The sequence below is a fragment of the Stegodyphus dumicola genome, chromosome 10 (genome assembly GCF_044657685.1).
Source record: "Stegodyphus dumicola isolate Sdum_Otavi_A_Nest chromosome 10, ASM4465768v1".
In the NCBI taxonomy this organism is placed as follows: Eukaryota; Metazoa; Arthropoda; class Arachnida; order Araneae; family Eresidae; genus Stegodyphus; species Stegodyphus dumicola.
The window spans coordinates 11,114,409-11,142,276 of NC_140777.1; the positions used below are offsets into that span (position 1 = coordinate 11,114,409).

General features: G+C 33.5%; 2 protein-coding genes across 2 annotated transcripts in view; one reads left to right on the forward strand and one right to left on the reverse strand.

Annotated features, from left to right (window-relative positions):
- The window catches only part of LOC118204476 (zinc finger protein 236-like), a 90,005-nt gene extending 89,099 nt beyond the window's left edge, over positions 1–906 (reverse strand). Inside the window, exon 1 of the mRNA XM_085824621.1 lies at positions 731–906. The gene's annotated coding sequence lies outside the window, so the exon portion shown is untranslated. The remainder of the gene's footprint in view (positions 1–730) is intronic.
- Positions 907–1,286: 380 nt separating this feature from the next.
- On the forward strand, positions 1,287–27,303 carry LOC118189305 (uncharacterized). The gene is made up of 5 exons (XM_035359888.2): positions 1,287–4,056; positions 10,620–10,823; positions 14,331–14,451; positions 18,104–18,436; positions 26,864–27,303. The coding sequence occupies exons 1-5, from the start codon at positions 2,156–2,158 to the stop codon at positions 27,185–27,187; spliced, it is 2,883 nt and encodes a 960-aa protein (XP_035215779.2). The 5' UTR covers positions 1,287–2,155; the 3' UTR covers positions 27,188–27,303.
- The last annotated feature ends 565 nt before the right edge of the window (positions 27,304–27,868 follow it).

The window sequence follows — 27,868 nt, forward strand, 5'->3', positions numbered from 1 at the left end:
ATGGTACAATGTATTAATTGTTATAGTAATTTTATTTAAAAGTAACTGAAAAACAGAAAATTTAAATCAAGTTTCACCCTTAATCACTGAATATTTTACGCAATTTTCACCTTCACTGCACACATTTAAACTATTGTTTCTCACACAAAATCCCCTGACAGATACATATATACGTATTTTTAATTCAGCCTTGAAATTTTCGAACATAATATAACAAAAGAAGAAATTTTCTTTACACTTAAAAGGATTTTATTCAATCTCAATGCTAGTTTTAGAACAAGTCACAAGAATTACTGTAGGAAATTTAAAAGGAGATAGATATCGGTTGCAAAGAAGCTATGAATGAAATGGATGTACATAAATTGATAAACAAGAACAATATCCAAGAAAAATTATCGGTTGCAAAGATGCTATGAATGAAACCGATGTACATAAATTGATAAACAAGAACAAAATCGAAGAAAAATTATAGTGAACGCAGCTGCAGAACACATATTATAAATCGGTATAATATTAGAGTCCCACGAATATCTCGACATAAAAAACAAATGATACGAAATACATATCATTTCCTTTCTCATTTACTCTTTGCATGAAAACATCCCTAAACTAACGGACTAATTATCGTCGACCGCCTAACACCCAAATCCACTACCTTTATTTTCTGACCGCAGTGCACCGATCAATCCGCCATGTCGCAAGGCTACAAGAAATAAGTACACTGACTTACCATTATTCTTCTATATCACAATGAAGCTACAGGGAATACAGTATTGCACTGAGTTCTTAACTTAATTTCGTTGTTTAAAATATACATTTCAAATGATTCAAATAAATTTTATGCAGTACTCTGATATAGTGGTTTTAAATGCTTTAGTCGGACAAAATGGCGTATTTAGAAAACAACATTGTCATTAGTGTGCGGAGATGTGATTAAATTGCAAAAAACTATTATGTGACCAGAAATGTTTAAAAATATAGTTACTTTATAAATTATATTTAAAAATTTTTGGTCCAATAAAATCAGTATTTTCTGCACCTTATAACTTTTTAAGATTTTCTCTAAAAGGTATGAGTTATGAAAAATTTTAAATACAGAAAAATATTTCGTTTTGATCATAAAAGAAGATTATGAGCTTGTTAAAATTATTTTACATCGTATATATAAAATACATAATTTCAAATACAATATACTAAAATCATTCCCGCTTTTTAAAATTTTCAATATGGCATCACGTCTTGCGACAACTAAACACGATTATGTACAAACAATCGCGAAGGTAATGAAAAAATGTAATGACACGGAGAAAGAATAAGATAAATATACTGTATATTAATTGCCATGAACTTATGGAATTATATTAAAAGCATAATGAATAGTCAGTCTTTCTTGGAATCTGTGGAATTTCTTCTTTTCAACCTTTGCATAATTGCTCAGAAAACATGATTTTAGTTGAAAATTAAATTGTGTTTTTGAATGCTTGTTGGGGGATCGCAAGATCCACCGAAATTAATCGTGATTACTGATGCTTATAACGTAGAAATTGAATTTGCTGTGATGTATAATGCAATTGTTTTATGATTTGCAATGCATAACTTGCAATTTTAATTTTTGCATAATACGGAATCTCAAAAAGAAGCTCTAGTCTGTTTTATTTCTGTTCATCTTATTTGTTTTCTATAAGCAATTAAGTTGCTGTTAATAACAGTATTGTTCTATTATTTTTGTTCCCTTCGCCTAACAATGTTATTTTAAAGATCCATCTGGCAGTTACCATATCTTGCAAATGTATTTTTGGACCCATAGAGATACGCAATATTTCTAATGTATAATCATTTTAAATCTCCATTTTTGTACAATAAAATTGGAAAGGGATATAAAACTGATATTTTTTTGCTGTTTAATAATCCCACTTTGTATTTCAAGCAATAGTTGATTTTCAGCACTATTAAAATCCAGAACTGCTATTTGTATTGCATTTAAAAATAGCGAGGTAGTTTAATTTAGTCGTTGTAGTATGATAGTATGAGTTTAAAATCGTCTTCAAAATGTTAAGCTGACAGCTGCAAGTTTTTTTTTCTTTCTTTTTTTTTTCTTTTCTTTTCTTTTTTTTTTTTTTTTTTTTGAAAAAATCTAGTCTTGGAAAAGTTCATAATGATGAATGTTTTGACTGATATTCTTTGCGACTCATCATCTTTGATGGCTTCACATAATTACAAAGAGACTTTATCACATAACAAAATAATTTCAACTCAAGAAATTCCTACAAAGCAAACACCACTGCATCTTCTAGATACAGTGTCGCATATTTCTAACTTGGAAAGACCGTTATCTGCCATTAATCATTCTAGTCCATCAAGTATTGATTTATTTAACTCGTCAGGTCAGATTCAGATTCCTGCAAACATGGAGCCAAGTTTTGAAGAGCGAAGTGACGTTTCTGTTTTCTCTGATGCCTTTCCAGAAATTGTTCCATCATGGCTCGCTCATGATTTCATGAAAGTGTCTGACAATTTATCAGCACCAAGTATTCTATCCAATGTTTCGGATATTTACCATACTGGAAGAGAAAACCAACATCTTGAAATGCTCGACTTGGGATTTCCTACAGATTTGGCTTCCCAGGATGTTGTTCCGAACGGCTTGAATAGAGCTTGTATTGATGATGGCCAAAAGCTTCTTGCAGATTTACCCATACAGAGATTTTCAAGCAGTGATTCTCTTTTGATACCATCTTTTAATGATATAAATAGTACACAGTTGCACATATCCATGAATAAAAATGAAATGCAGTACCAGAAGTTCAAAAACAATAATGCACATCATATAGACTCATCTCGTTCTTTGATGAACACAGTGTTGCCTTGTGAAAATGAACTCCTTCACCTTCCATTGCCTTCAAATTTGACAGACCAGTGCCTTAATACATCTAGTCCATCTGTAATGCCCAACAGTCAAAGTCAGTCTCATTCACTGAGTGTCTGTGATAAATTACCTCAGATAAATCTCAACCATTTGGATTCATTATTAGGAAACGAACCTTCTTTGTCTGACATCCAACTCCTGCGTCATGATTTTCCCAGCGTACGCCTGCATGAAGAGAATGGCTGTAATCAGCATTCAAATCGCACATGTTTAGATAATTGTAATGCTCCTAGAAATATAATATCATGTGACACAGAAAATTTTTTAAGTTCCAGCACAGTCTCAGCTGTACCCACAACTCAGGATATATCTATTCAGGTACCAGAAATTGTATTTAATGAGAATTTTGCATCAGAAAGTGACGCATGCTTTTCATGTAGCCAGATACCAATAGAATCGGATGTTGAAATGGTTCGTTGTTTCAAATGCAAATTTTGTGATTTTATCAGCATGCATAAATGTTCTGTTGTGAATCATATAAATATTTCACATTCCAAGGAACAAAATTTTCCAAATAAAAGAAATGATGGTGGAATTGTAACTTCTAAAAATTCTGATAATTTAAATACATCAGTACCTGTTGAAAGTCAAAGTGAAATTCATAATTCCGAGTCAGTCAATCTTATTACTTCAACTACTAGTGTACCTCCAATTTTAAATGATGTAACAGTCATATCATCAGTAAGCAATGTTGTGAATAGTAATGATCACTTCCAATGTGTTAAGTGTAATGTAGCATTTTCTAATGTATCTGATTATAAATCTCATCTTGTAATTCACCACGATTCCAATACAGAGTATGTTTCTTTGAATCCTAAAGTCACTTCACTTGGTTATCAGTTAATTCCAATTAATGGCATTATTGTAAATTCCACGGAAGATCAAAGGTCTCAATCTAGTGTTAACATTCCTGTGAACTGCAATCAAAGTATAATTCAAAGTGTTGGTAAAAATTTGAAACCTCAGACTATGAAAAGAAAAATTTATCCAAAAAGTTTAGATGCCTCACCAGTAAAGATTTCTCCCAAGAAGTCGAATGTTAAAGAATCTCCAGTCTCCTCTAAGAAACAAGTTTCTTCGCATAAAAAGGCATGGCAGAAGAAGATGAATAGGGAGCTTGGTTCATACATGTTAGTGCATTTAAAATGTATTAATATTTCTTATGTTTAAAAAAATTATAGCATAAATTTGTTTCTTTATGCAGCTATTTCTTTCCCCCACCTTTCATTAGAGGACAGATAAATGCATAAGTTTTATAAAATAAAAGAAAAAAGAATCAAAATGCTTCATTCTAAGTATTTACTATAATTGAAGTTCTTGTAATAGTAATAGTTATGTGTACAGTAAATTTTGCTTGAAATTGAAAAATTCTAAATGGCAAGAATCAGTCTCAGAAAGTATTTTTTTAATTTGAAATTTTTTCTGATTAAACTTTCAGTTTTTTTGGCAGCATTTTTCAAATACAGTACAAAGTCTTTAATCCAGACGTCCATAATCTGAAATGATCTATAATCCGTACCTCAAAGCTACAAACTCTCTGCACATGCGCATAATACGTTGACACATGCGCGTTTAATGTATAACTGACGGTATAAGCTAGACTAAGATTATCTAATTATCTATTTCAGTTAATGTTGCAGATTGCGTTGTTTCTTAATTTTCTAATTGGATCCGGCTTATTATTTTTTGCAGACTGTTAGAGCAATTTTATAAAAGTAAGCTTGAACTTTCGATTATGTTAAAAAGAATTTCCGAACCTGGAGCTGCCAAAGGATCTACAAAGCGAAAGCATGTTTTGATGTACCGTTTCCGATAGTGAAGAAAGTGACAGAGAGGTTATTGAAAACGAAAAAATTTCGATTGACAAGTTAGTCAGTATTCTCAAAACAGCAATTACAGGACTTGAACAGTGGAACTGAACAAGAAATTATGTCTGTTTATAGAATTAAAGAGAAAGTATTATCACATAAAATGAAGCAACTTGAACAACTTACATTGAAAGAAATGTTTAATAAAGTAAACAAATAAATATTAAGCTTTTTTTCAGTAAATTTTGTTATGCTTTAGATCATAATTGCTCTTTGTTTCATAAATTACGGTTTTATATTTTTAATTTTATAATTTCTGCATGCCATCTTACAAAATTTAAATTGATATATAATCCAGAAAAACCCCTAATCTGAAATCGCCGAAATCCCGACGAGTCCGGATTAAAGACTTTGTACTGTAGTTCTACAAAAAGTTCAGAAGTGTTGCCAAGTGGTAATATATTTTTGGCTCAAGTTCAGCATCGCCCACTTATTTGTTTGGCACTTTTTACAAGAGTAAGAAGAATTGAAGTTTTGTCAGTTTTCTTTGACTGTTTAAGTGAAAATAGGTTGATGTGTACATGGATAAAGTCAAGGGAGTGCACAATGCCATTTTTGTGCAAGTCTGAGAATTTTTTTTAAGTGAAAATAGGTCAATGTGTACATGGATACTGAGGATGTGCAATTCTTAAAAACGTGCCAAGCAGTGGGCGATTCTGCACTTTCCCCATATTTTTTGTTAAAACATTGCAAACAATATTAAAGTCAAAAGTCCGTAATCCGGAATGATCTATAATCCGGACCTCAAAGCTACAAAGTTTCTGCGCATGTGCGTAATACGTTTACGCATGCACATTTAATGTATAACGGACGGTATAAGCTAAGCTAAAATTATCTAATTATCTAATTCAGTTATGTTGCAGATTGTGTTGTTCCTTAATCTTCAAATTGGATCAGGCTTATTATTTTTTGCAGACTGTTAGAGCAATTTTATAAAAGTAAGCTTGAACTTTCGATTATGTTAAAAAGAATTTCCGAACCTGGAGCTGCGAAAGGATCTACAAAGCGAAAGCATGTTTCGATGACCATCTAACAAAAAATAGTGCAAAAAATTGATAAAGGCATATCCTTTGTTTCTCCAACCATTCCGAAATCTGTTTATCAATTTCACGCTGCTCCGCGGGGAGGGAAACATCACAGCACGCAATGAACTGGAAGTTGATCTGTCAGCACTATCCTTATCTTCAGGGCAGATGTTTTTATTTTATTCGGCTTATAATTCCTTACTAAATGTAGTATTTCATCTCAATGTACTCCGTCTTTGATTTGATTTATCAAATTCCTCGTCATTATAAATATCACAAATACACATCAAATAGTTTTCTGGTTGCAATTTTCTAATTTCGACTATGCGTGATGTATGCTTTACGCATGCGTGCGTTGAAAGAAATGCTTAATAAAGTAAACAAATAAATATTAAGCTTTTTTTTGTAAATTTTGATACCATTTAGATCATAAATGCTCTTTATTTCATAAATTACGGTTTCATATTTTTAATTTTATAATTTCTGCATGCCATTTTATCAGATTTAAATTGATGATCTATAATCAGGAATCGCTGAAGTCCCGACGAGTCCAGATTAAAGACTTTTGACTGTATAAACAATAAAATTATTAGTACTTTTCCGTTTCGCCGGAGCAAATCTTGCCAAGCAGACTTTATTGGCGACAACACACAGTTTACACATAAAAAAAGTTAACAAATGTTAGTTCTAAGAATTTTTATTTTGAAGGCATAAACATTTTAATACCGTTTAAAATTTTGTGAAAATCCAATAAATAAAGACTTTAAATTTGTAAAAAGACATTAAGAATCTGTTATGCTTTCATGGTTCAACATGCTGATTCGTCAGTTCATATCATGTGACCCCAAATGATCTCATCTCACATAAACTACGCTACAAAAATCTAATTATCTACATTAATTCCAAGTTACAATTTAATTTGGAAAATAAATTTAAATGCAAGAATTATTTCAATTTGTACGAATAGCTTACTCAGAAATTATGTAAAACCGCAGTGCTTTACTTCGCTAGTGTATTCTCGTTAGAATTCATGAATTTAACCTTTGACTTCTATATTTTTTGCCTTCCGGTGAGCGGTGTGATTGCATTCTAATTGACTTAATTACCGCGAATGGCCTTAGGGCATAAAATTGTACTATATGGTAAAAATTCTATATAATTGTATGCCAGTATTGAAATAACCAATCAATCTGATAAGAAATGGCTGTGACTTGTTTTGAAAATGAGGCGTAAAAGGTTACCAGTGAGGATATTCCTTTTGGCATCAGTTGTACCATTATTGGCAGCTTTATCGCCTGCGCCAGCGAAATGGAAAAGTACCAAATTATTATTGCAGCTGTATAGTGTACTAAATTTGAAAAATGCTTTTAATATTTTTGGTTATAAGAGTAAATATTACTTACTTGTTAAATCGTCAACTTGTGGCCAATGTATTTCAATGCAACATAAGAAATTAAAAAAGTGGTTTAAGAAGTCCTTTCAGTGGCATGTTACTGATAAATTTGAGTGCTGTTAAAAACTTTTTTTTAAATTCTAGATTACTGAATTCTTTTAAATTTATTAGACCACATGATTAAGTAGCATGATTTCTGGCTTGTATGCATACAAATGTTAAACTTCTTTTTAATGATTTGTAGATTTTTAAGTATTCCAAACATAATATGCTAATGCACAGCATCTTTTATTAACATTAAATTCTTTTAATATATTTCAAAACTTGCCAGTATGTCATGTTTGGAATATATTTTGAGCGAGATCAGATTTTCTTCACAAGGGCCATGAGAGAATTCGTTTTAACTAAATTGTGAAATATTTATTTGTACGTAGTTGTCAAGTAAATTCATTATATATTAGGACATTTTTGATGTTTTTTTACCTATTTCTGGATTTATTTGAATTTGGAAGATAAGGCATAGCTAAGACTTTGCATATAGAGTGATGCTGTTTATATGTCTATCAAGAGAATGTTCAGAGAAGAAGTATAATCAAAATTTTAGTTTAGGATGAGATGTGCATATTTTAACTGTAAACATTAAAGGCTACTTACTGTGATATGGATTTAATTTTATCTTCTTACTTTTAGTTTGTTTAAAATCTCAATCTTGTATTTAAGGAAAAGAAATACTTCTCTTTAAAAGTCCTAAGATACCAAATTGTGTAATTTTAATTATAAATATCAAAATTTCATGGCAAAAGTTTTGTGACTTTGCTAATTTTCTTGAGGCTTTCTGTGAAAATATTTGCCGTGATCCATCCTTTTTTAAAACATTTTGATTTTTGTAACTTTGTTGTAGCTCAGGGTATATATTTCATTACAGCATGTATATACACAGAGTAAAATAGTTGAGTGATCGATATTTTTCTCGATTCCATTTCACTTGTCATTTTTAAAAGTTAGGCTTTGTGTGAGAAAGAAGAGACTTGTGTCATTGATATTTAACATATCTTTCAGCTGGTATTTATTGCTTCTTTGAATAAATTCTCAAAAAAGTCTTCAGCTGATTCAAGTGGGGCATCGTTGGATTATCATTTATGATATAATGAGACTCTCTGGTGCAATTTAAATTTATACAGCCATCCAAATTATAAATAGTAGTCATTTTCCAACGTTTAATTACTGACTTTTTTTAAGTAGATTTTTTGCATGTTACTGAATCAGAAATGAATGTTTTTTATATTTTTCTTTCCTTCTTATTTGTTTATTTATTTATTTTAAGAAACATCTGATTTTAGTGTTGATATAGGAATGCCAATTTTTTCAACAGTTCTAGTTTTGCCAATTCTTATCAAATTGTTTGAAATTTTAGTTTAGTCTCTTAATCAGAATATCTTTTGTTTTTAAAACATTTTTATAGCAAATTAGGTTTTAAAAAGGGTAAAAGATAAATAACCAAATTAAGGCATGTTTACCAAATTATGCAGGAATAAAGTATGCCCTGTCAACAGAATCCATTGTTTATTCTATCCCCCAAGTAAACTTTCTTTTTCATACACTAACTGGTTTTCAAATGCTGCACAAGTCTGGGATATCTTACATTTTCCCCATTCTACATCTTCACTTACATTCCAGATATTAGCATAAAAAAGAAATAAGGGTACTCATCTGTCATTGGGACCAGATTCAGAAATGAATGCTTGTATGCATATATGTATGGATGGATGTGTTCATGTATACATTGCATTTATGTGTATATACATATGTATGGATGGATGTGTTCATGTATACATTGCATTTATGTGTATATACATATGTATGTATGTATGTGTGTGTGTGTATACTCACCATACATTTATACACATGCATGCATACGTGTATGTGTGTGTGTATATATATATATATTTCTGAATCCAGTCCAAATAACAATAACAGAGTACCGAAGTAACATACTTGAACATTTGAGATGCAAAATAAATATCAATGAAAAAAATGATATAAGAACTTATGTAAAATTGAAGGTACTTTATTATGAATGGAATATTTTTAACATGAATATGAATGCATTGGGACAAAGGTAAACTATAAAATAGCACTCGAATGAACATGAATATCTATATAAAAAATTATTATAACTGTGTAAGGAAGAAATGTTCTTGGTATCAAGTAAGGCATTTCGTGAAATCTTGTAATTTCTGATCTTGTTTTTAAAGATGTTTTCAACATTTTTAAAATGCAGTTTATTTTCAATATTTCAGTTTAAATTTATATTGAATCTTTGTAGGAAATTCTGGAACTAATAATCCACAAATATCAAAATTTTAATTTTCTTATAAAACTGCCAGTCTGATCTTGCAATATCATCACACGGTAGCAACTCAAGACCTTTAATAATTCATAACCTTACAAAAAATTCATGTCGTTTGGAGAATTTTACTTTTCTATCTCTCTCTCTATATATAAATAAATATTTAGATCCAGTAATTAAATACAGTACGTATCTTAAAATTAATTCGAAACCAATCTGCTCTTTTCTTTTTTGTATCCAGTCAAATGTTTGCTCTCACAGTGGCTAAAGAAGTAGCACATGTGCTTTGTTTTCCCAAATTTAAGTATTTTACTTTAGGATTGTCATTGGCAATTTATCACTATTCTAGGCACCATTTACGTTTGGTTTAATTGATTATGGAAAAGGGATTGATTATGTCTTTCTAAGGGAAACTGGTTCATGTACAATTTATGCATGGGGAAAACAATGAAAACTCTCATGCAGCCAGCCCTTTTGCCTGGAATTGAACTTAGGGTGGAACAACCAGTGTGCAGCTATTTTATGGCTCAGCCACTGGTGGGCCCCAGGCACCATTTAAGAACTGGGGCACTGTGAAAATGGGAAAAAAACTAAATCTCCAATTATTTGATTTCTAAGTATTCTGTAGTGCATTAAGTGTCTAGCAGAAAACTTTTGGCAACAAATGAACGTTACCTGTAGAATTTTCAATAGCCTACTTTTCTATTTTATATCAATACTGTTATTACACCAAATCTGTCATTGAAATTTTTATCAATCATTTGTGTCAAATCACTTTTATATACAGCTGATTAGTTGCTGAATATTCTGTTTACTCATATGTGTGAAATACTATGCAGTTAATAGGAGGGATTTAAATAGTTTTTTTTTTTTTTTTTTTTTTTTTTTTTTTTTGGGAGAAATGTGAAAATGGGAGGGAAAAAAATGCAAATATATATATATATATATATATATATATATATTTTTTGTTGAGCGTAATGTTCTTAAATATATATATGTATATATGTATGTAATTTAATGATATAAAATTTCTTATTTTTTTATTTCTCTTTCTCAGATGTGAATTTAAAGGCTGCAACATACGTTTTCGTGCATTGGATAATCTTGAGTATCACAAAAAGTGCCATGTATCAGGTGGAAATGCATTTGCTTGTCCTGAGTGTGGAATGGGTTTTGAAAAGTGGGGTGCAGTTGCTGGTCATTTATGGAGATCTCATAATAATGACATGGAACTGCATGCCTGTGATCAGTGTCCTTTCCGGTAATAGAATATTTACAATAATTTTCTCTACATGCAGTAAAAATAAATAACTTTAAATATTTAAAATTTGTTTTATTTGAAAATAATTGTATTTCTAAAGTTAGTATAGTTAAAAAGAAGGATAGAGTATATATTTATTTATGTTTATGATTGTAAAATTTTGATACAATTAGTACAATAAATTGGTAGCTGTACACTACTGCAAATTTCACAACACCCCAGCTTGTTGGTAAGCCTAAGCCGCAGACTTCATTCACACTGAGCCTTGTACCTGCACACTCAACTATCACCCTATGTGATTTTTGTCTTTTTCGAAAAATCTAGGGAAACATGCGCACAAAATGTTTTCAGAATCCTCATTATGTGATTTCAGCAGTCTACGAGCATCTGAGGAAATTGATGTCTTCTAATTTTATACCAGTCATTTTTAGGGTAGATATATAGGCTAAGAAGTGCGTTTAGTTGAATAATAATTTTGTAGAGAAATGGACAACAAACAAGGTTTTTTTCAAATTATAATAGTTAATTCTGTATTATTTCTTTTTATTGTAGAGTGTGTGAGCTTTTGATACCTCTCTTAATTTTTTTTAAATACATTTTTGCATTGAAAACAAAATATTCTTGCGTTTTCTTTTTCTTCTGACACCAGTTGTTGCGTTATTTTCTTCCTTCACGTTCATACCTGGTTTGTGTGGATTTGGAGTGAAAAATGACGACACTTGATGAAGTATCAAAACACACTTTATTTGCCAATATTGTCAGGACAGCTCCAAAACACGTTTTACAGTCGTCGATGAACTACTATAAATACGCTGACATGATCAGCGACATAGCCTTCAGGTTATCAGGCTATTACGGTGGAGACAGCTTCCTGCAAAGCACCCGACTCTGCTTTCTGGAGTACAACTCCCGACTCTGCTTGGTTGTTCTCGGAACTCCACATACTCTCGAGACTCTCCACGCTACAACTCGTGATGCACTCAACGACACACGAGCACAGCTCCTGACTCTTCAGTTCAGTCATTCCCGGAGCTCAACGCGCTCTCTCGACGATGCACTAACTGCGATACACTATGAGACTCTTTTTCGATGCACTCGAACCCACTCAGCACTCTCTGCCCGGCTGTCAACTCTATTGACTCACTAGACGAGACACTAACTCGCACTCTATGTGAGGCACACACACTTGATAAGAGACACACACACACATTGACTGCGGACCAGCAAGGTTTATATAGCTTTCGGTCTGTGTTCAAGAACATTCTGGGCTAAACCGGTAAGAATTCCTTTCAGAAGGTTCTCCAACCGTCCATGGTATATCACCAATTATGTCGCCAAGTGGGCGATTTCTCGCCAAATGTGGTAACCCTGCCTTCCCTTGCCATTTTAACCCTAAAATTGCTTTGCGGGGGAAGCCATCTCACTGCACCTTTTTTATTTCGTAACAATATGTTCAAATGGGAAGGGGATAAGTGGTTCGTTTCTGTTTTGTAAAAGGATGCAGATAGGTATAAATAAATGATTGTGATATCTATTCTGTTTTTTTTTTTATTTATTTATTTTTAATTAGATTAATTTAGGGAACTACTCTTACATACGTCGTCAGATCGTCTAATTTCTTGCCAAACATTTTTGGTGAGAAACTCCATGCCACCATATTACTACCTAAATTTTTTGTCTACTTTTTAATTTTAAGCCTAAAATGTCTCCAAAAACGCAGTTTTCACACATGCAAAAGCCACGTTTTGAAGACACAATTTAAGTTAAAAAACCGAAAAAAAAAACACAGCATTCTGTTTAAACTTAAAAAACCATCTACGAATTGCACAATCTAGGCATTGCGCACAAATCAACTAAATAAACTGAACTAAATTACAAACAATTCAAAAAAGAACAATAACAACAAAAATTCATAGTAAAAAAACAATGAACATTACATTTTACAAAATAAAAACAGTAAAAAAAATGTGCACTGACCATAATACATTCCTAAATAAAATTTCACCAGTCACACAACATCTCTGAACAAAAGTGCCACGATTTTGCTATATCACATGTCTTTCTGAGATTCAGAATTCAAAAGTAATGATAAAAACTTCCTCCAGAGTTAACTTTGTACACCAAAACCACAATCCAAATCTTAAACTCCGCTGACAGCCACGTACTTTAACAACAACAATTTAACTGCAAATCCACACAGGAACTATCAGAAACGCCCTTCTTCGTCCAAGTTCTCATACCAGCTTCGCGTTTCGCGCTGTGTTTTAAAAGTTCCACAGAAATTCCAAAAATACACTTCAATCTTCATAAACACACCCGTGAATAAAAGACTTGTTAACAACTCCAACATCGTACCTTTTAATACTAAATTTACTTTTCACACAATCTAAAATATGCAACTGAAATCTTGCCACCACGTCTATCATTGTAACATAGGCCATTTCAAAACAGGCACGACACAAACTAACAAGCAATTAAACCACTCCAGCAAAAGATTTTTCAACGTCAACAGGGTTGCCATGCACCATGCAGTTGTGCCAAAAACCAGCGCAGAACACATATCGCCACATTTGTTGAAATTAGGGTGCATATAAGAGTAGAGCCTAATTTACTTTAGTTAAATGAATGTCTGGACATAACAGTTTTCATTTTATATTTATTGTAAAAGCCTTGCATGACTGGATAAGAAATTCACAGACTCCTTGTCAGTGTTGTCATTTAGAATGTTGGCAACTTGACTCAGGCGCCTAATAAAAGTCCATCTCTTCTATCCTTCTTCCCTTTTTTTAGCTTTTCAAATGAATGGCTTATGTAGTAATTCTCATTTAAAATACAGAGGTTGATGGTTATTTTATTAAAATCATGATATCTGTTATATCAGAAATTCAAGTAAATAATTGTTTGCCATGTTCAGAAAAAGAGAAAATTCAAAAGACCAATTTGTATTGTGTATTGTGTGACACTCATGTACAAAAACAAAAGCTTTTTCATTGTGAATTCACTTTTTGAAGTCTGTATCAAGAGCAGTATCACACATTTTACATCTACAGAGTAAATTTAAACTCATGATATCAAAATTAGCACTAAAGAAATTAAGTTTCACTGAATTCTATTGCCATTTATTACCATTTGAAATTTCAAGTAAAACATTCCATTTTGGCATATTAAGTGAGACACAGTGGGTTGCTATTGATACTTTATTGTATTATCATATTTGAATGCAATATGTTTGTTAGGGAATAACTAAAATATATCGCGTATGATATGCTGGAAGTGAAAAGATTAATATACTAAATGATTATGTCTGTAAAAAAGTATTGGCTCCTTAATTTCACAAAATCCTCTTATTAAGCATTACTTTTTTTTAATTATTTTAATTTTATAACTGAACAAATATTTATTCTGTAATAAATTCAGGGTATAATGTTTAGAACTAGATCAAATTTGAAAACAATTTTATTGTTAATATAAAATTTCATGCTTTAAATTTTCCTTTTTCTTTTTCAGTACTTATAGTCTGAGTCGTTTAGAGAATCTTCATAAAAGGATTCATCAAGATGAATGCTTATTTCTTTGTGATACATGTGGTAAAAAATTCAAAAATGGAAAGCAGTTAAGAAACCATAGGGTATATTTATATATATATATGTGTGTGTGTGTGTGTGTGTGTGTGAGTGAATGTATAAATTGTCTTGTGCTAATTTTCCTTTCTTTCCCCTTTAATTATTCCTAATAATTTATGAAATTGATTCTTCATAAATAAGAACAGAAGTGAATCAAAAGAAAAAATCATTTTACATTATGTGATATCGAAAACAATTCTCTCCAATTTAAGAACATCTGAGATTTGATTTTAATTATTTATTTATAAATTTATTTTATTTACCTGTTATCCAACTGTGTCATATTATAGGTATATACATACAGTTAAAAATATTTTAACACAGTATAATTTTTTACTGATTTTATATATTTTGGCCAGACTTATGAAAATAGTCATCAAATCTGATTTTACCTGAATCATGTTGGACTGTATTTTGTAAAGTGTTCAACTTAATGCTATTGCTTCTTTCAGTAACATACATTGAATTCTGAAATTGTGATTATTGTTTATTACTGTGCATTTTCCTTTTATTTTAAGGTTTCTGTAACTAAACATTTATAGTTATACATGAATGTTTATCCTTCAAACACTACATATACGAGAAAGTGCAACTTTTTTTCTGGAAAATGTTACCTAGAGTATCCTGAAGTTGTAGAAGTATGAATTTTTACAACACATGATGCCAGGGAAAGAAGTAATGAAAAAGAATGACATGAACATCCAAAATGAATACGTTTATTGCATTGTGATTTATTTAGCTGGGAAGAACTAAAAAAGTTTTAGTATACGTCTTTTTGAATGTCATTTGTAACTTGAGGTGTGCTCTATCTCATTTCACACATTCAAAAGCATCATTAATGTGATGCCATATCATTTCTGTTATTTGGGTGTGTAAATCAGAGGTCAAGTTTGTTTTGCATCAGCCTTTCTAATAATAATCAGGAATAAAACTTTCAAATTCTTCTTTCTAGCTATGTAAATCACAATGCATTAAAACATTGATTTTGGATCGATGTGTCTTTTGTTTCCATTTCTTTCCCTGCCTTGTACATGTGGATGCATTATGGTAGTAAGTGCTTATTTAAGGAAAAAGAATTCTACAGTCATCTGCCTACCATAAGCCATTCTGTGTTAGAATTTTTATGGTCTTTCTCATGTGTTTTGAAGCCATACGCAGATTTTCTATGTAGGAGATTGCCTACTATAGCAGACCTTGGGAACCTATGATCTGCAGGTCACCGAGTGACCCATTTTATAATTTCAAGTGATGCACTTGAGTTCAGAAAATAAAGTATAATACAGTCAAAAGTCATTAATTCGGACCTCAAAGCTACAAACTTTCTGCGCATGCGTCGCATTGACGCATGCACGTAAGACTTTTACGGCTGCGAATATGCGTGTGCGCATGCGCGTAATACATTTTCGCTTGTGCGTTTAATGTGTAACGGACGGTATAAGCTAAGCTAAAATTATCTAATTAAGTTAATGTTGCAGATTGTGTTGTTTCTTAATCTTCGAATTGGATCCGGCTTATTATTTTTTGCACACTGTTAGAGCAATTTTATTAAAGTAAGCTTGAACTTTCGATTATGTCAAATAGAATTTCCGATATATATTTAATAATATGTAAAGGATCTACAAAGCAAAAGTATGTTTAGAAGTTCATTAAACAAAAGTGGAATTGCTGCAAAAAATGGATAAAGGCATATCCTTTGTTTCTCAAACCATTCCGAAATCTGTTTATCAATTTCACGCTGCTCTGCGGTCTGGGGGGGAAAACGCCGCGGCGCACAATGAATTGAAAGGTAATCTGTCAGCACTATCCTTATCTTCAGGGCAGATGTTTTTATTTTATTTGGCTTATAATTCCTTACTAAATCTAGTATTTCATCTCAATGTACTCCGTCTTTGATATGATTTAAATCAAATTCCTCGTCATTATAATCCGCTTCCGATAAAGTAAAGAGAAAGTATTATCACATAAAACGAAGCAACTTAAACAACTTACATTGAAAAAAATGTTTAATAAAGTAAACAAATAAATATTAAGCTTTTTTTTTTTTTTTTTTTTTTGTAAATTTTGATACCCTTTAGATCATAATTGTTCTTCATTTCGTAAATTATGGTTTCATATTTTTTATTTTATAATTTCTGTATGCCATCTTACCAGATTTAAACTGATGATCTATAATCCAGAAAAATCGATAATCCGGAATCTCCAAAGTCCCGACGAGTCCGGATTAACGACTTTTGACTGTATACAAAACATAAATATGAAACAAACACTTGAAGAATGCGTAAAAATAAACTGAAAATAAATAACAACAAAAACATTTCTGTTTGATTACAAAGTTGCAATAACAAATATGCATTTAAAAAAATTGTAACGTAGTTTCAATGAGAAATCAATAAATTTGGGAACATTGATCCGTAATTCATAATTACAAAAAATTGGCTCTGGTCCACATTAGGTTTAACTTATAAATATGAGCATATATTTTCACACATGAAATTTATTTTAAGTAAGAACAAGAGCAGCTTAACTAGCAAAAATTCAGATGTTTGTATTCGTCTTAAGATGACAAATTATAAGCAAGACTTCACTAAATTGATGTTACAAGTTCATTGCCAGGAAGCTATTGATATTGGAGATAAAAGTAAAGTTCTCTCAGTTATGTTTGCTTTTATAATAATCAGAATTATAATTTTAATTTTTATGTTTTAAAACATAGTGTAATTATTTTCTCAATAAAATGGAAAAATTTTTCTCAAAAAATTTTCTCAATCTTGTTATTACTAAAAAAGACTATTTTAAAATAGTCTTTTTTAATAATAACCAAACATTAATTTAAAATTTAAAATGCCTTTGACCCAAAACATCATCTTAATACCTACATTTTGGTTGATTTTGACCTGCAGTGAAAAGAGGTTGCCGATGCCTGTTCTAATATCAAAGAACATCTGCACTTATTGTTTGATGTCTCATTTTTTATTAATCATCCTGGATAGTATAGTGATAAATGTTACCTTATTGCCAAACCATCAGACTCCCGATTCAAATCCTGGGTAAGGCATTGGCATTTGTGAATGTACTTTGTGGCATTACTGTACTGGCTTTGTGTTGTACTTTTGTGAAACAGTGACATTTAAAACTATGGAAAATTGCTATTCTTTCTGCAAAAATTATTTTTATTTTTAGGGATACTGTTAATAAAAATGCTAAGCCTTAATGTTTGGTGAACCATAGTCAAGTTACTTTGGAGCTTACTCATTAAAATGGCCATTCATCTTAGTCATAAGACTTGGCAAACTTAATCACTTGATTTGTAACACTTAAATTTCAAATACTGCAGAAGGTGATGCAGTGTCTTCTTTAACTGGAAAGTGTCATTGCTTTCTTGTGTGGTATTTTGTTCATTGTTTATTTTTTATATTTATTGTTTTCTCTGAATCCTTACTGCAATTTTATGCAAGCCACAAATATTTACTGCTTTTATTTCTGTTTGGGAAAGGGGGATCTAGTCAATCACTCTGAATACATGACGTTGCACATTTCTTATATAGACACCTTATATAATGCAAATTGCAATCTCAGTTATATCAAAGATGATCTTTAGATGCGCACAATTTTAAGTGAGAATTTATATATTCAGAATTTCTGTTTGCTTTATTTTAGGTCATTCATTCTGGAAATGAGAAAAAACAGAAAAAAGATGATTTCAGGTGTAAACTTTGCCCCAGTCATTTTCCATCCAAGCGACTTTTGCGCCTTCATGAAGATGCAGAGCACAATAAGAGAAAGCGGTTTTTGTGCAATTATTGCAATCATGCTGCCACCAAAAAAAGTAGCTTACGCATGCACATGAGACAGCATACTGGCGAAAAGCCATTTAAGTGTGACCAATGTGAATATCGAACTGGAGATCACAATTCTCTGAGGCGTCACAAAATGAAACATTCCGGTGAAAAACCATACAAATGCCCATGCTGCCCATATTCTACAATACAGGTATATATTATTTTATATATTTTAAAGTTTTTTCCATGTATTCATGTTCATATCAAATGTATGTATGTGTTTCATGTACAAATCAAAATATTAGATGTAGAACTTTAAGCCTTAGATTTCTATAAAACTGATGTCTTATGTATAAAGATGAATTTTGAATAATTTTAAAACCTTTTAGAGTATTCTAAAGTTGCGTAATATTACCACATTGCATTTAATATGAAATCTGAAATACTAAAATTCCTTTCACTCTGACAAGAATTATTTATGTACTTTAAAGCTAAATATTTAAAAGAGTTAATAATTAAATAGTTTTTGTATTTTGGAAGCTCACTAACAATTTTCAAATATGGAAAAAGTATTTATAATCTGTTCAAGTTGTGCAGCAACTTAATTTATGAAAAAAAAAAAAAAAAAAAATGTGGGTTCTTTGGTATATATTTTGAAAAAAACTTGTCATTAGAGCTGGGAATATTCATATGTAAGATACTGATGTATTTTTCAAACTAATTTTTTTAATTTACTCAATTAGCAAAATGGTATTATAAAAATGAAGCCTATTTATGATTACATTTACTTATTTTTTAGATTTCTTAGAAATGTCCCCACATCCAGTTATATGATTAAAAAAACACTTTGAAGTTAGTCCAGTTATATATTTTGGTACTTCAGCTGTACGCTCTTAAAACTGCTAAATTGGCATTTAAGGTCCTAAAATTTTTAAATTTTTTTTCTTATGTGTGTATGTGTATAAGCAGCTCATGTATTCAAAATTAGATAGCCTGATATATACCCAAAAGTAAATATTTACGCAAAACCAAATGTTTCTGAAATTCATGATTCAACCCATGTGTAATAAAAACAACAATAATAAAAAATGCTATTGTGCATGTAAGAAAAGCTAATTAACTTCATTAAGAAAATAAATTCCCTTTTCCTTCCGAAATATGTTACTAATATAGTGTGCTATAATTTAAAAATTTATTTACATATGAGGACTGTTGAAAAAAGAAAGGACTGAACTTTTTTAACGATAACAATTGTGGGTGGTGCATTTTGGTCACTTGTGCAGCTAGTAGCATGTCTTAATAACATACTATACTGAATGTGTGACCACAAGAGTCGAACACTATACTGTGATTCTTTTAAACGTATTGTTGCGTGCGTACGGGTTCGTTATGAAATGAATGCACAAGTCCGATGAAAAATGAACAAAAAAAAATTTATTATTATCACAACAAAAATGCTTAAATTTTCTCAAATTATCATGCAGTATTACAATATCTCACAGTAGTTATCTTTTAACTACTCAAATGTCCAATAGAACGCAATTAAAAACAGCTAAAGAACGCTAATCCGCGAATTCGCTACAATCAACAAGAGCAGTTTTCTAAACAACAACAAACTAAGCAACTACTACAAACTGAGATGTTTTCCTCCTTTTATAAGATTTTAAAATCACGCGCTAGAATTTTCCAGTACTTTCTCGAAATCAAAAAGAGATATTTATTTATTTAATGCACGCGCTCTTGTAATTTCAATTTTACGGCTTAGCTTTCTTTTAATATTCGTCACGCGCTGCACTGCGTGAGAAATAAAATCATTTAATTTGTAATTGAACTAACATTAGCTTTTTAAATACCAAATTCGTAACACTGTCCCCTTCCCAAGGACTGCACGTCCCGGGCAGTACAATCCCTGGACAGGAAGCTAAACTTACAACTGTGGCATAAATGCATTAATAAGCATTACATTACAATAATAAACAACATGAACAATAAATGCAATACATAAAACAAATCAAATACACATTTAAAAACAAAATGGACCATGGTCTTATACTATTTACATTTATTTACATTATGTACTATGGCCATAGTAATGAGCTAACCTGTCGTAATGAACGACTTTAGGTTTAGAGTTCGAAGACTTACGAATCCGAACCACGACGTCATTCAGCCTGTTTAGGACTGTGTACGGCCCATCCCAAGGTGACTGTAATTTTGGACAAAGTCCTTTCCGTCGAGTCGGATTCCACAACCACACCTTGTCTCCTTCGTGGAATTGATGTTCAGTAGCTCTTGTGTCGTATCGGGTCTTCATCTTCTCCGTCGCCAAGTTGACTCGCTCTCGTGCAAAATTGTGCATCACTTCAAACCGGGCCTGGAGATCTTGAATATATTCCTCAGACGATGAAGGAGCATCCGGAGGGCGGCCAAACAATAGATCACAAGGCAGACGAAGGTCACGACCGAAGAGCATCTGTGATGGAGAATAGCCGGTAGTCTCGTGGACAGCACTGCGATAAGCCAGTAAAAAGAGTGGTAATTTCTTGTCCCAGTCCTGTTGGTTTCTGGAAACCACTAATGAGAGGTTATTAAGGATGGTTCGATTGAACCTCTCTACCATGCCGTCCGACTGGGGATGCAATGGCGTCGTTTGAGTTTTGTCAATGCCAAGTAGTTTGCATAGTTCTTTGATTACTGCCGAGGCAAAATTCCTTCCCTGATCGGAATGTAACTGAAGAGGCACTCCGAACCTGGAAATCCAGTGCTGTATCATTACCTCAGATACTGTGACTGCCTCTTGATCAGGAATAGGATAAGCTTCAGGCCACTTGGTAAAGTAATCAATGACAACGAGTATGTATTTGTTGCCATCAGCAGTTCGTGGCAGAGGTCCCAGGATGTCAAAGGCGATACGTTCAAAAGGCGCACCTACGTTGTAACGTTGCAGTCTGCCTCGGCTGCGTTTCCTCGGTCCTTTCCGACCTGCACAGGCATCGCAAGATCGGCACCACTTTTGCACGTCATTCTTTGCATTATTCCAGTAAAAGCGCTCACGAACTCTCTGTAAGGTCTTCATAATTCCAAAGTGACCTCCTGTAGGGCTGTTATGTAGTTCTTTGAGGACATCAGGAATCCGGGATCTTGGAAGTATCAGTTGCCATCGGAACATCTTCCCATTTCTTCCACTCGAATTTCCAGCATAAGACGCCGTTTCGAATGTGAAGTGAATCCCAGAGTGCCCAGTATTGTTTTGTTGTAGGACTACAGATAGAAATGTCCTGCCATGTAGGTTTTCTGTTTGATGACTCTATTAAATCAAGTATGGGTTTAATGTCGCGGTCTTCCAGCTGGTCTTTCCTGACTTCATCATCACTCCACGGGTCTCGATCAGCTGATGTTGATGTTGTAATTTGTCTTGCGACCGGAGTCAGCAGCTCGTATTTCGCTTCCACCCTGGAACAATATCGGCAGCTTTCTTGGCAAGGTCTTCTAGACAAGGCGTCGGCGTTTCCGTGTGATGATCCCTTACGATGACGGATAGTGATGTCATATTCTTGGAGTCTCTGTATCCACCTGGCTATTTGACCCTCAGGATTTTTGAAATTTAAAAGCCAGGCCAATGAGGCATGGTCCGTGCGGAGGAGGAATTTTCTCCCGTATAGATAATGATGGAAATGTTCTACAGCTTTGACTATGGCGAGCAACTCTTTCCTTGTGACACAGTAATTCCTCTCTGGTTTAGACAGGCACTTGCTCCAGTAAGCTACTACACGTTCTTGGCCGTCTATTTCTTGGGACAAAACAGCACCGACACTTTCATTGCTCGCGTCGGTGTCGAGAATAAATGGTCTGTCGAGCTGAGGATACGTCAGGATTGGAGCAGATGTTAAAGCTTCCTTTAAGTTGTTAAATGCATGCTCGCATTCCTTTGTCCACAAGAATCTTTGCTTGCTCTCTGTCAGCTTGTGAAGTGGTCTTGCGATGGAAGAAAAGTTCTTCACGAATCTCCTATAGTAGGTGCAAAGCCCTAGGAAGCTTCTCAGCTGATGGACGTTTTCGGGACGCTTCCAGGATTTAACCGCTGATACCTTTTCAGAATCCGTGCGCACACCTTCTGCAAAGATGACATGTCCCAGGTAAGTCACTTCCTTTCGAAACAATTTGCATTTAGCGGGAGTCAGCTTCAGATTGGCCTCTTTCAGTTTCTGAAGCACCTTTCTAAGATTTTCTAGATGCTCTTCAAAACTCTTTCCGACGATGATGATATCGTCCAGGTATATCAGACAGGCTTCGTAGGAAAGGCCTTTCAAAACAGTCTCCATAAGACGTTTGAATGTTGCCGGCGCATTACACAGTCCAAATGGCATCACTTTGAACTGCCAAAGTCCTTGTCCCGTAGTAAATGCCGTCTTTTCTCGGTCTTCAGGATGGATTTCTACCTGCCAATACCCACTCTTTAAATCAAGTGTTGAGAACCACTTGCTTCCAGAAAGAGTGTCTAGAATGTCATCAATTCTAGGAAGAGGGTAACTGTCTTTCTTCGTAACCTCATTCAACCGGCGATAGTCAACGCAAAATCTTGTTGAGCCGTCTTTCTTTCTGACGAGAACGATGGGAGATGCCCATGGACTCGCTGAAGGCTCGATGACATCGCCTTCTTCCATATCTTTTAACAGTGTTCGCACCTCTTCCTGTTTAGCAAACGGTAGACGTCTTGGATGTTGCTTGATTGGGGGATGATCGCCAGTATCTATTCTATGTTGTGTCAAACTAGTTCGACCCACGTCAGAAGACGAGCGGGAGAAAACAACTTGAAGATCTTTAATGACGCGATCGGCAGCATTTTTCTCTTTATCGTTTAATTGTGCATTCTGCAATAACTCCGATGTAATGCTCTCTGAGGACACGGATTCTGGGATGTTACTCTTTCTTTCAATGCTGGTTACTGGAGTACATGTTGCAACCACTTCACCTTTCTTAATAACTCTCGACTTTTCAGTTACATTGGCGACTCTCACCGGGATAACCGTTCTGGATAGGTCGACGAGTGTTGAGGCTACTAGTACTCCTTTTGGGATATTACAGTTATTGGGATATTCTATGATGCCGTAGCGGAAATTTCTATTTTCGGCTATGGATCCAGGAAGTAAAATTTCTGTTCTTGCCGGTATTGTGATATAGTCTTGTGCTATGATTTTATGGACAGATTTAACTTCTTCATCATTAACGAGAAATAACGCTATGTCCTCAGATGTAGAGTGCAATTCGTTATTTTTAAAATCCAAGTAAAAATTGTATTTCCTTAGAAAGTCCAATCCGAGTATGCAAGAATCAGTGATCTCTGCTACATATGCCGTGTGATGGTAAGCGGCACTTCCAAACGTGATGTTAACATTTACTTTTCCGTCGATGTCGATCTTCTCACCGGACACAGTCTGGAGGGTAACGCAGGGCGGCGTCCAGATAAGTTTGTTTCCTAGTTGTTGAGCCAAATCTTTTCGGATGATGGTGACGTTGGCTCCTGTATCTATAGTCATATTGCACGGAACTCCATTAATATGTCCTATTATGAAAAGTCCATTACTGCCGCCTCTCACTGCAGAAATCTGAAGCGCTTTAAACGGGGGCTTTTCATTATCTGGCAACCTCCGCCCCGCGAGATGGCCACTAATTAGTTTCCCTGCTGCTTGTTAGAAGCGGTCTTAACATCAGTACCCTGGGGTGTTTTGCAGTTTCGTCGTATGTGTCCTTCAGCACCGCAGTTCCAGCACTTAACGGTCGGTTTCTTCTCACCGATGTCCTCCGTCTCAAGGCGTTCAGTTGTCTAGTTAAATCGTCAAGTCGAGCGGTGACTTGATCCCCTGGCTCCTGGACTTGAGCAGCTCTGACTGGGTGGCGGTCTCGATGAGTGGCTTGCTGGGCTGCCTCAAATTTCACGGCGTACACTAGAGCACTTTTTAAATCTTTTACATCCGCCATTCGTAGAGCTTTCTGTATTTCAGTATCTCGGATGCCGTCGATAAAGTATTGCAAGGACAGGATTTCCCTTGTTTCTGTCGGGCATTCCGAAAAGGCGAGATGGGACAGCCTTTCAACATCCGCGGCGAGCTCCTGAAGTGTTTCGGTAGGCTTCTGTTGATGAGATTTTAATTGGAGCCTGCTGTAGTCTTTTAAACACTTCTCCCCAAAGCGCAACTCCAAGGCGCCGGACAGAGCTTCGAAATCTAACCTTTTGTTTTCGGGAAGAGTCTGAAGGATATCCGCTGCGTCGGCTCTTAGAGAAGCGGCGAGATGACAGGCCTTAGCTTGGGAATCCCATCCATTCGCATCCGCCACGATAGAAAATTGTGTCTTATACACCTGCCAGGAGGTCTTCCCATCATACGTGGATAGCTTCAGAGGTGGACGAGCAGGCATTGGTAAGAATTTAAAATCATCACTCCTGCTCCCTGCCGACGTTACGAATTTCTTTAAAGTATCCATTTCTTTGGCAACTGCAGAAACTCTCTCATCAATTTGTTGTTCGATTTGGTGTTGGACGGCACAAACTCTTCCTTCAATTCGTTCCTCCACAGCAGAAACTCTCCCTTCTATATGTTCTTTTACAGAAGAAACTCTTTCTTCTATTTCTTCTTTCACCGAAGAAACTCTTTCTTCAATATGATCTTTTACGGAAGAAACTTTTTCTTAAATATGTCCAACTTTATTTTCAACTGCGTCAATTCTGCCTTCCATAGCTTCAAATTTATTTTCTATTATGCAAGTAATTTCTCTTTTCATTTCTTCTTGACCAGCTTGAACGGCTTTCATTTCCTCCTTAACGGATTCCTGGCCCAATTTCATTTCTTCCTTAACGGATTCCTGGCCCAATTTCATTTCTTCCTTAACGGATTCCTGGCCCAATTTCATTTCCTCTTTAATTTCTTCTTTAAATGAGGCAAAGGCTGATATTAACTGCCTTAATTGCTCTTCCATCGCTCTTGTTATTGGCATTCAAATCCCACTTCTGACACCAAAAATTGTTGCGTGCGTACGGGTTCGTTATGAAATGAATGCACAAGTCCGATGAAAAATGAACAAAAAAAAATTTATTATTTTCACAACAAAAATGCTTAAATTTTCTCAAATTATCATGCAGTATTACAATATCTCACAGTAGTTATCTTTTAACTACTCAAATGTCCAATAGAACGCAATTAAAAACAGCTAAAGAACGCTAATCCGCGAATTCGCTACAATCAACAAGAGCAGTTTTCTAAACAACAACAAACTAAGCAACTACTACAAACTGAGATGTTTTCCTCCTTTTATAAGATTTTAAAATCACGCGCTAGAATTTTCCAGTACTTTCTCGAAATCAAAAAGAGATATTTATTTATTTAATGCACGCGCTCTTGTAATTTCAATTTTACGGCTTAGCTTTCTTTTAATATTCGTCACGCGCTGCACTGCGTGAGAAATAAAATCATTTAATTTGTAATTGAACTAACATTAGCTTTTTAAATACCAAATTCGTAACAGTATTAAGAAGGGCAAAAGTTCAGTTGGTGAAGTTCCAAGGATTTGATGCAATTTCAGCAACGTGTTCAGTGTAATTTGTATCACATGCTCAGAGAGAAAACAAGGAAGAATTCTAACATGATTGAGAGTTGCTGTGCATAAGGAAGCGACCTGAATTGTGGATGGAATCAGTGCTGGATATTTTATCATGAGAATGTTCCAGCTCACATATTGCTCCTTATTACCAGTAATCTGACAAAACATCGAACTTTCAGTATGCCTTACTCACCCTATTCTCTAGCAGACTTTTTTCTCTTTCCCAAACTTAAAACCACTTTGAAAGGACATTGTTTCCAGTCTATAAAGGAAGTTTGGGAAAAATGCAATGACAGCATTTGTATATCATTAAAAAAAAATTCCAGCAGGCATTCCGAAACTATCAGAAACCATGGCAGTTGTGTAACTAGAGGTTTTCTTTTAACAGTGCTTATATAATAAAGGTTTCCATGATGTTGAAATTTTGTTTGTTTCTCTATATTAAAAAAAATGTGTAGGTTACAGCTGTTCAGGGATTAAAGAAGTTCTTCTGTGTAATTTTTTGTCTACAGTCTTCATCCTCATTTTTTTTTTTTTTTCCCCCTCATTTTACTATTTTGAAGTTACATAGAGGATGGGTAGATAGCTTTTAACTGTGAGTTGGCATTTTTAATTGATTATTTTCCTTTTTTGCTAAGCTATATAAGGTTCATTTGTACATACAGGAATGTGACTGGCAGTTCTATGCCCCTAATGAAACAATGGATACCAGGCAATTTCCATTATCAGTGAATTTATTCATTTTGATGGCATGTCATGTGCCCCCCCCTGCAATGAAACAATGGATGACAGGCAATTTCCATTATCAGTGAATTTATTCATTTTGTTTTACTGTTTTTTCACTTTCATATTTTTATTTCACAAGATTACCTCATTTGTTTCATTTAATATGATTTTTTTACCTTTGACATAAATATGTATTTTCCATAAACATTTGGCAGTTTGCATCTGTCAGAAGCTGATGATCATCATTTATTAAATTTTAGTATCTGTTAGTTTTGTATATTTTGACTCCTTTATAATAGTATAATTTTTGTTTTAGGCCAGTTGTTATAAAGCTCATTTGAAAAAACATCCTGATGAGACTGAAGGATTGGTGTTTTCTTGCAATATCTGTTCATTCCGGACATTAAAACAGAATTCCTACATAGAACACATGACAGAGCATAAAAGTCTAAGTATTCTGCAAAGAGAGAATTATGCAACTGATATGAATATCACTGATGAAATATTTCCATTAGCTGAAGCAATGGATATTAGTCTTTCTCATGGTGATGATAATCATACATTGCACAACAAAGATAAATCTATTCAGTCATTTTTGAATATTACTTTGGTGTCAGTCTGTCAACAGAATGCTAATTGATATGTTTTGTTATATGTTTCTGCTTTTTCATGGTAGATTATTTATTTGTATTCCTATAAAAACAAATGTTTAACATTATTTTGTTAAAATAATAATAAAAAAAGGGAAAAAATTTATGTTTCATATTTTCAGAATTATTTCACAATCAGTATTGTATGGATAGGTAGAATAATAATTAAATTCAAAGAAATCTTATGATAACTAAATATTGAGTACCGTAATGTATGTTAACTGTGTATGTTTACCATTCTATGTTTTGTCTAGCACAGTAAAGCTGTGCTTAAAATTATGAAGCAAGTTAAAATTGTGGGCTATCAAAATGACCAAATGGGAAATCTAAGTTTGTTTTAATTTTAAAATCTAAGAAGGCAAGAGAATGGTTGCAAAGTGTTATTTACTTATCCAAGTTCTACCTTGCAATACATGAGGCTATCAAAATACATTATAATTGAGCAAAGATTTCTAAATGTGATTATATTTTATTAGACTTTTATTCTGTTTCAACCATCATTAGGGTTATTAATGAATACTTAAAGAATTCTCATCAATTCGCAGCATATTATTCAAAGATATAAATCTTTTTTTTTTTTCCCAAGGAAAGCATTTGGTCTACCAGAAAGTTCTGTCTGTTTTTGGAATAAAACAAAATACAAATTTTTCTTAACATCAATAAACTTTATA